Source organism: Selaginella moellendorffii, unplaced genomic scaffold (genome assembly GCF_000143415.4).
Source record: "Selaginella moellendorffii unplaced genomic scaffold, v1.0 SELMOscaffold_77, whole genome shotgun sequence".
NCBI lineage: Eukaryota > Viridiplantae > Streptophyta > Lycopodiopsida > Selaginellales > Selaginellaceae > Selaginella > Selaginella moellendorffii.
In genome coordinates this window covers 36,115-45,916 of record NW_003314338.1, presented here as the reverse complement: position 1 = coordinate 45,916, position 9,802 = coordinate 36,115, and the positions used below count along the sequence as shown (strand labels likewise).

The 9,802-nt window shown below is 47.1% G+C and overlaps 1 protein-coding gene and 1 long non-coding RNA gene across 2 annotated transcripts; one reads left to right on the top strand and one right to left on the bottom strand.

Annotated features, from left to right (window-relative positions):
• Positions 1-6,920: 6,920 nt before the first annotated feature.
• LOC112341155 lies at positions 6,921-7,925 on the bottom strand. Its single transcript, XR_002990445.1, has 2 exons — positions 7,730-7,925; positions 6,921-7,675 (listed from the first exon to the last, which is right to left on the bottom strand). It is a non-coding gene; the product is annotated as an uncharacterized LOC112341155 (long non-coding RNA).
• A 613-nt stretch (positions 7,926-8,538) lies between these two features.
• On the top strand, positions 8,539-9,562 carry LOC9643164. The gene is made up of 3 exons (XM_024660812.1): positions 8,539-8,669; positions 8,713-8,780; positions 8,839-9,562. Exons 1-3 carry the CDS (start codon positions 8,570-8,572, stop codon positions 9,475-9,477), a joined length of 807 nt encoding a protein of 268 aa, XP_024516580.1. The 5' UTR covers positions 8,539-8,569; the 3' UTR covers positions 9,478-9,562.
• Positions 9,563-9,802: the final 240 nt, after the last annotated feature.

Here is a 9,802-nt window from a genome sequence, read left to right as displayed (position 1 = left end):
TACTCATTGTTAAGGAAGCCGTCATTGGGACACTGGAACGCTCTAGAACACTAGGAGGTGGTGTTTGATGTTGCGAGGGCAATAGATAAGGCCCAAGGGACTAAGTCCCTAGCGAATGATGGATAGAAGGTGCTATCCAAATGTCCAAGGTGGCGGAGACAGGAGAAGACTGTCTACTCAAAATGGACAAAGCCAAAAATGGAATTTTGGCAAGGTTAGCGATGGGCATGTAAAGGCCCATAAGCAACAACGTGATCTCGGTGTGTGGGATTATAGGGTGAGCATACCTGGATTGAGGAACCACTCCCTAGGCTATCGGGTAGGTTCATCCCTAAGAATACTTGCTAAGGCATGATAGAAAGTGCAAAGCTATCCTCCTAGTCTGGAGGAGAATGACAAGAAGTAAGGGGGTAGAACCGAACCATAGGAATCGAAGGGCATAACCAAGGTTGGTTATGCAAGCTGGGAGTGGAGAATCAAGTGGGGGCTCGAGGGGGTTGCTGCTAGCAACCGTGATGCCATGGAGAGTCTAAAATATGGAATTGTCCATGTTAGACTATATGGTAATTGGAAAGCTTGCAAAAAGGGAGGCCTTAGCAAGCTAAGGGACAGAGTTCCTTCAAGGTTCCCAAAGATGATTCTAGGTAGCTTAGTACCTAGAAAGGCCAAGCGTAAATGGTTCAAAGAACACGCGAAATCAGAGTGGCGCAGCAGAAGCGTGGTCTTGAAGCTTGCCATGAGGCAAGGCTATCAAGGTTAGGGAAGTAGTTCCCGAGTGTTCAAAGAGAGGGCTTTGAACGAAAGTCGATGATCAAAGGCTTTCACACTTGTGCAGGAACCATGTTACAGTGGTCGGAGGACTTGCCAAAGCGAGATTGGCAAGTCAGGAGAACAAATGCCCTAGTTGAAGGTGATAACTTCAAAAGGGTGGGCCATGGGGCCAAGCATGGAGGAGTCCATGCATGATCACATACTTGTCAAGTGAGAGGACTTGGCAGTGTGGAGGAACTAGGTTCCTAAGCTGTGATCTATAGCGCGTTTTGAGTATAAGTTGGTGCACCGGCGTGGGGAGTCACGCCAGGCATCCTCAGTGATGCCGTCCGTAGATGCATATACGGAGGTTGGGTTCGAGTCCCAACCCTCTAGTGCTTGGGTTCGAGTCCCAAATCACTAGGGCGTGGTGATGGTTTGGAATATGAGGACACTCATATTTCGGTGGTCATGGACTCTCAGTGAGGAGACTGGTTTGGGCACACCGCCAAGCGAGGGATGCCTCGGAGTCGTGATGCACGGTTAGATTACTTAGAGTGAAAGCTCGGCATATCTAACTTGAACACTTTGGTGCAAAGAGCACCAAGGACGTGGTGAATGAGATGGGGACACCCAGTCTTAGTTGCTATGGATCCTTGGCCGGAAGGGCTGGCTTGGGCGCACCGCCAAGTGTGGGGGATGCCCCCGGGGTCATTGTCAACAACTTAGAAGGGTCTGGAAGACCTAGTCCCTAATGGTAGACTTATTAAGGGGTCTAGATGAGATCACTAGGTGATCTTGTGGCTAAACAAGGACAAGGTCTTTGTTTGGGTTAAGAGATATGATTCCTAGTTCAAAGTGTTGATTTGAACTACTGATAATGGTGTGGCTTGGTCAAGGTGACCAAGTGGGAAGAGCACCTATGGGAAATGAGCTATGTCACTGCTATGGCATAGTAAGTCCGAGGAAAGTAGTCTCTATAAAAGATCCAAGAGAGGGTCTCAAAAGTTGGGTCATGGATAGAGCCCACAGCAGGAAATGCTAAAGAGACGTACTAGGGGTGAGCACCCTTTGGACTTGGCAAAGTAAAGTCTTTGCTATGGAATCAAGACGATACCTCGAGAATGGAGGTAATGATCCGATGTTGTTAGGTGCAACAATCAAGGATAGGAGCAAAAGACTAGTGGCTAAGAAAAGAGCCATGGGAATCTTGGGGAAGAATCCGAATGGCAAAGTTAAGCTGAGAACACTAATGTGTTGGGTGCTAATTGATTGTGGGAAAGGCAATGTTTCCCCAAAGATGGATTCCCAACCGCTCCGATTTGGCGAAAGTGGATGCTCCAAAGAGGGGAGCGGTAAGGTAGCCAAATAATAGGGCCATGGGTAGCCCTAGCACAAATAATGATAAATGGAACGTAACGCCAATGGTGGCACAAAAATAGAAAAGAGGATGAGGGTGCCCTCAAGTACAGAACTTCCTAGGAGGGGAAGTGGAGTTGCACAAAATGTGCAAGGCAAGGTGTCAGAGACACCTAGAAAATTGACTTCAAGAAGTCAAAAGTAAACGTTCCAAAGTGCAAAGGTAGATCAATGGAATCTGTGACTACTCAAGAATGAGTAGTGGAATTGAGTTAGAGAGGGTGCCTCTAACGGGTTTAGCGAGAACTAAACCAATAAACGGAAAGAACCACCCCAAGTGGTCCAATCAGTTTTTAAGTTGGAGAGACTATCCTCCTTAGAGGATGGACAAGGCATGGTGAGCCTTCGGGGTCAAACCATAGACAAATATTGGCCGGGTGCCAAGGATGGGAATGGTAATGCCTGCGGGTGTTACTTTATAAAAGGGTTTACCGTTCGATGAGGACATCGAACTTCGTCTATGGGTGGTGGAGTTGTGAGACACAAAATCCCTAGGCCCCAAAGTAGAGCCGGAAAGGGTGCCATGTGGTAGTGGCCGAAGCGAAAGCCCAAACGAGTGTAACACGTTTGGACTAAAAGCTCTAACTTGGAAGGTCGAGAGCGGGAGTGGAACTCCCAACAAAGCGCTCAAAAAGCAAGCACAAAGTGAGCAATAAGCAAGGCTCCAAAAGGGACCCAAAAAGGACCAACACATGACATGTGGAAGTGTCCGAGATGGAGTCCGAGACGGACCCTAGTTGGAGTCCGAGATGGACCCGAAGTGGAGTCCGAGGTGGACCGAGACGGAGTCCGAGATGGACCCGAGATGGAGTCCGAGATGGAGTCCGAGATGGACCCGAGATGGAGTCCGAAATGGAGTCCAAGATGGACCCGAGATGGAGTCCGAGATGGAGTCCGAGGTGGACCGAGACGGAGTCCGAGATGGACCCGAGATGGAGTCCGAGATGGACCGAGACGGAGTCTGAGATGGAGTCCGAGATGGACTGAGACGGAGTCCGAGATGAAGTCCAAGAAGGACCCGAGATGGAGTCCGAGGTTGAGACCGAGACCGGGACCAAGACCGAGACCGGGACTGGGACCGAGACCGAGACCGAGGCCAAGGCTGAGACCAAGCCCGATCCCGAGTCCGAGTCCGAGTCCGAGTCCGAGTCTGAGTCCGAGTCTGAGTTCGAGTCTGAGAGGGTGAAAGCCCAAAGCGTTCGTCTCCCAGACCCTGGGGGGTTTGGTGAGCTCCAAAAGTATGGTAGGGGGAGGATTGCAGTGGAGCCAGTTTGGCCAGGAAAGGCCAGTTTGGCCCAGGAAGGCCAGACCCAGTGTTGGGTGATGAACTGACCACTGGGAAGTCCAAGACTAGAGTGAATACGAACCGACAAGCGGGGTAGCTTGGTGAAGTGTTCAAGAGCTAGCTCTAGTTCCCCCGGGAGATCGACTGGCCGATGCTCCCAGTCCAAGTGTGGGTGGCACTACCTACTTGGATACCAGGTGTGGCTCAATGGAACCTCGCTCTAAGCCCATGGCTAGAGCACCTAAAGGCGAAAGGCAGGGAGAGTACCCAGGTGGCTCGCGTAAGGCCACGATGTTCCAAAATGTTGTCCCAAAAGCCTAGACTGTGGAAAGGAAGAGGAGCAGTCCTCTGGGGTAGTGACCAAGGACACAGTCGTGTGGTGAGGAAGTCCCAGAGGACCATGGGACTTAGGGGTCAGGCCTGTGGGCCTCGATCCAGTGGCAGTGTTGGCAAACACGGCCAGGGGCAGAAAGGGACTTGGTAGGAACTAACAAAGGGACTTTGGGGAAGGCAATTCCCCAGGTCTGTGGGCATCCTAAGGATGCTAAGGAGTGGATCTAGGATGACCACTTGTGGACAGATGGCCCAGTCTTGGAGAGACGGGATTGTGATGCAAGTGGTATTGGACCACTAGTCCTGCAAAGGTGAATGGGCATGGCCTTAGCATAACGGGCTGAGATGTCAGTGGTACCTTTGGGTGTCGTTCTGGGGACCGGACACGAGGAGCACTTGGACCAGGTGCAAGTGTTGAGTGGCATGGATGCCATTCTTGAGGCTAGCAAGTCCCAAGTCCTAAATTGGACTGATGGAGGTTGTGAATGAGACTCCTCCAAGTGGTCGGAGGTGTGGTTAAGTGACTAAAGTAGAATGGAAAATTTAGTCGCTTACAGAGTGGTCATCCTAGATCCACTCCTTAGCATCCTTAGGATGCCCACAGACCTGGGGAAACACCTTCCCCAAAGTCCCTTTGTCAGTTCCTACCAAGTCCCTTTCTGCCCCTGGCCGTGTTTGCCAACACTGCCACTGGATCGAGGCCCACAGGCCCGACCACTAAGTGCCATGGTCCTCTGGGACTTCCTCACCTCACGACTGTGTCCTTTGGTCACTACCCTAGAGGACTGCTCCTCTTCCTTTCCACAGTCTAGGCCTTTGGGACAACTTTTCGGAACACCGTGGCCTTACGCGAGCCAGCTGGGTACTCTCCCCGCCTATCGCCTTTAGGTGCTCTAGCCATGGGCTTAGAGTGAGGTTCCATTGAGCCACGCCTGGTATCCAAGTAGGTAGTGCCACCCACACTTGGACTGGGAGCATCGGCCAGTCGATCTCCCGGGGGAACTAGAGCCGACTCTTGAACACTTCACCAAGCTACCCCGCTTGTCGGTCCGTATTCACTCTAGTCTTGGACTTCCCAGTGGTCAGTTCATCACCCAACACTGGGTCTGGCCTTCCTAGGCCAAACTGGCCTTTCCTGGCCAAACTGGCTCCACTGCAGTCCTCCCCCTTACTATACTTTTGGAGCTCACCAAACCCCCCAGGGTCTGGGAGACGAACGCTTTGGGCTTTCACCCTCTCAGACTCGAACTTGGACTCGGACTCGGACTCGGACTCGGGCTCGGGCTTGGTCTCAGCCTTGGCCTCGGTCCCGGTCTCGGTCCCGGTCTCGGTCTCGGTCTCGGTTTCGGTCCCGGTCTCGGTGTCGACCTCGGACTCCATCTCAGGTCCTTTTCGGACTCCATCTCGGACTCCATCTCGGGCTCCATCTCGGTCCATCTCGGACTCCATCTCGGACTCCACCTCGGGTCCATCTCAGACTCCGTCTCGGTCCACCTCGGACTCCATCTCGGACTCCATCTCGGGTCCATCTCGGACTCCATCTCGGACTCCATCTCGGGTCCATCTCAAATTCCGTCTCGGTCCACCTCAGACTCCATCTCAGACTCCATATCAGACTCCACTTCGGGTCCATCTCGGACTCCGACTAGGGTCCGTCTTGGACTCCATCTCGGACACTTCCACGTGTCATGTGTTGGTGTTTTTTGGGTCCCTTTTTGGAGCCTTGCTTATTGCTCGTTTCGTGCTCGCTCCTTGAGCACTTTGTTGGGAGTTCCACTCTCGCTCTCGACCTTCCAAGTTAGAGCTTTTAGTCCAAACGTGTTACGCTCGTTTGGCTTTCACTTCGGCCACTACCACGTGGCACCATTTCCAGCTCCACTTTGGGGCCTAGGGATTTTGTGTCTCACACTATGATGCCATATACTAATATTAGCATAATGGGATTTTGGTAGCTGTCATATTAGTTTCAATCCGGACCACACACTCCTGTATATAAGCTAGGGTTTTTGGGTTAATTGATATGCACATTTTTTGTATTCCCTTTCCATATTCTAAGCACTCACAATGATAGATATTAATATTAATGTTAATTTAGAACATTAATATAATAATTTAAATTATTTATATTTATTAATGTTTTTTTATTTAGTTTTATAACAGTTACTAGTATCATTCTAAAACTAAAAAATCTTATCTATATATTACATTTATTTTTAAAAATTATAAATTTATATTTTTTATTTAGATCCTTTCAAGAATTTTTTTTAAAAATTATTTCAGTAATAATTTATATAATGATTAATGGTAAAACTTCTTCTATTTAATAAAGCTTCTAAATATGTAAAATTATATGTAATTTATAACTTATTTTAAATTGTATAATATTTTTATATTTAAAACTTCTAATCATTTTCTCAAATACTCTATTATGAACTCGGTTGTATTGAATTTTAATAAATGATTACAAATAAAAGTCCTACTCTATATATTTTATATTTAATATGTTATTTTTTGTACATATAAACATTTTGGATAAAGTTTTTAATCATTTTTTAGAACCTTTGTTTTGGTGAATTTTAATAATGTAGTATACATACAAAATTTATTTGATTAAGTTTAATATGTTTTATGTTGTATATCACAAAATAAATATAAGCTTTTATATCAACTTTACTTGAGAGTATATAACAAAAATTAAATTTTATTTTATTTAAAAAATTTTAATATGATAAGAAAATTATTTTTTCTTCCAATGGTTCCAAATTAAAAGATGCACTTGGAATTTATAAGGTTTCATAAATAAATTCTATTGTACTAAGGGATGTTAAAAACTTACAAATTTAGTGTACTAAAGAGTGTCATTGAATGTTGTTGTTGTATAAGGTGGCTTAAAAGGTATGATGTGGATAACTCAACTCCATCTCAAATTTGAAAGAAAAGTCCAAGCCTCCTCAGAAGGAGCAAGGACTAATAAACTTTATAGTATTTAAATAATGCATCATAACAATTAATTTCCTTTTTAGGTATGAGAGTTACACCCCAAACCCAACATGGCTCAAAAACACTTTTTGGGTTTTAACTTTAATATCTTTACTATACTTGGAACCCCCCACCAAATTGGGATTAAGACCTGTTAAAGATATGAGACTTATAATGTTGGTCTCACAGTTGGTTACAAGCGCCAATCATATTGCTGAGTTGGGAACAATCCTGATATACAATGAAGGAATAAAGAGAAGAGAATGTTGGCATAAGTGAGAGAACATAAAGTAACCTACCCGTCACCACCCTGCTCCACCTTTATACTCATAACATGGTCGAACACTCTGTACTTGCCCCCAGAATCATGCAGAGCGGCCAGTTCCTCAGTAGAAACCCAGGTGTCATTCTCTGCTATCATTCCCTACCAGTGAATCCGAAAACGGATGCACAACACCTGTTCTTCCTGAGCCACGACCCTCTCTGTGATAAGTAAAAATCTGTCACCCATGGCTATCGTTGGAGTCGGTATTTCTGGCTGGCTTGGAAGTAGACCATGCTGCACCTTGAGCTCAGACATATGAAGTACGTTGTGAAGGCAAAAGTTTGTACACCACCTCATTGATTTGTTTGACGACCTGATAAGAGCGAGGATGGAGCTTGGACTTGGACACTGTTCTGCTTCCCAATATGTGTGCCACTCAAGCCAAAAGGATACATATTCACTTGAAATTCACGAAATGAGTGTCTTCTGTCAGCAGACTGCTTCATTCGGTTCCTGGCTGCTTCTAAATGGTGTCAAACCAGCAACTGGATTTCCCGAAGAGAAAGCAGGTGTTCGTTGCCAGCCGGTGAATCTGTGGGTTTAAAATCGAACAAACCTGGAACTTCCAAGTAAACTGGATGGACCTAAAAGATCAGACAGTGGTGAAGCAATAGATGCTTAATTTACATCAAACTTACTGAGATAGTTGCAAAGGTCAAAAAAGAACGTAGCTGCTTGATTGATCGGGGCTGTGGCCAGTTCTCTATCGCCTTTACCCGCCCCCCACCAATAATAAAGCCGAGGTACTCAATCTCTGTTATACCGAAGGAACACTTGCTCAATTTGCCCACAAGCGAGAACTCGTCAGGAACTTGAAGAGTCTTCTCGAAGTTGCATAAATGTTCCTCCCAAGAACTGCTATACAAGAGAATGTCATAAAAAATTACAATGAAACACCTGAAGAGAAATGGGCCAAAGAGGTGATTCATCATTGCCTGAAACGTAGCAGGATCGTTTTTCCACCAATGTTGAGAGAGGAGAATGTCGGCCGTAGCCGAGCAAGAGAGAAAATAAAATAACCTACCCGTCCTGCTCCGCCTTTATAATGTTACTAAGCAGTGCTCTTGGGGTTTGTCCCTGGTTCTTCATTCGTGTCTGGCAAATGCAATCGAAATGCCATTGTCTCAAATTGGAGGTGACCCTCGTAGGAGATGAAATCCAATGTTTCACTAGAAGAATTAAGATGGAATAGAGCAGTCCAGGTCACAAATAGTGGAATTTAAAAAGACTTTCAAATTAGAACAACGAAGCTCTTGGTTTTGGATCTGTTGATAAAAAATAAGAAACAAAAGATCTGTACCTGTTTCTTTGAGCGTTTTTTCTCGGTGGATATTCTTTGCCTTGTCAGATCTAATCTTTTAAAAGCGCGATAATTGTTACGTTGCCTTTCTTAAATACAAGCTAGGACATTTTTTAGATAGCCACGTGTCCGAATGTGATTCAAAGCTTTAGGTTGGAGGTGGGGCTCTAGGGAGAGCATGGCCGAGGATCGGATGTGCCGTGCTTGTGTGGAGACGACGCTGGGCACCCGGTTGCTCATCATCGCGCCCTTGCACACCACCATCGCCGATTTGAGAGGTATACAAGTTGAGATGATTGAATGTGGGTTGATCTTTCACAGGGAGGATTGAGGCGGCGCATGTCCAGAACTTTCCAGAGAATGGAGAGGTCGTGATCAAGTCGATCATGGTAACTTCTTGCTCTCTACCGTGAGCTTCTCCCTCACTTTTTTCTGTCTCGGTTGTAGATTATGGTAGCTGGGTTTTGGTACGCGGTCACCGAGGGATCGCTGGGTGTGGTGGCCCAAGGCACCGACGCCTTGTTTAAGGTGGACCTAGAACTCTTCCCGGAGGATGTCGAAGGGGACGAAGCGGAGCCCAAGAGGCAGAGGGGGGTTCATGTCGGATCCCATAGAATTTTGCCGCAAAGGCTTGCCGCTCTTGAGCAGGATATCCTGGCCGCGTTGGGGATTTGCGAGGAGTGGATATCATCTCACGCCCACGATGGTGGAGCTCCGGGCCTTGCTGCTGTTGAGGGCACTGGGGATTTTGACGTTGCTGCTGGTCAGGTGGTCGAAGGCACCGCGGATTTGGACCTTGATCAAGGGGCTGATCCTGTAGATGAAGTTGTCAAGCCGGTTGCCAGTGTGGAGATAGTCCCATCGACTCCACTTCACGCAGTGGCCCGAGCCACCGAGGCGGCAGCTGCGGCCTTTGAAGTGCAGACTGGCACCCAGATCATTGGCACGCAGATCATTGGCACCCAGATGGTCCAACCTCAGATCCTGGAGGATTTCGAACCCGTGCCAACTCAAGTTCTTGACAACTCCGCCAAGGAGGAGCTCAAGTACCCGCGACTCTTCGCGGTAAGAAGACTTCGTCGTTGAGTTGGTTGTCCAGTAGAATCGTTTTGTGAAAGCTTCGGATGTATGGTCAATATATAAATCAATCTGTTGGAAGAGTTTTCTATTATGTGAATGTTCAGGTCAATCAAGAATCGTGTGGACCATGGCTTGGTTTGTTGCCCTGACAGCTTGAAGTTTATGGGATCCTACTGCCATCTAAACGTCTCGCAGAGCAGCAATCTTGCCCAGCTTGGCCGGATTTAGATCTTCGACATGTATTTGGTCGCTCCTTAGATGCTTGCCTTCACGATTCGGATGATTTGGATCTTTGTCTTTTCATTCTCCTAGCTAGTTCCTGGCATCTGAT

Coding starts and splice junctions, on each gene's coding strand:
- LOC9643164 (XM_024660812.1), top strand. CDS start 8,570: ATGGCCGAGGATCGGATGTGCCGTGCTTGTGTGGAGACGACGCTGGGC. Junction 8,670..8,712: donor CACCATCGCCGATTTGAGAG/GTATACAAGTTG, acceptor GATCTTTCACAG/GGAGGATTGAGGCGGCGCAT. Junction 8,781..8,838: donor TCGTGATCAAGTCGATCATG/GTAACTTCTTGC, acceptor TCTCGGTTGTAG/ATTATGGTAGCTGGGTTTTG.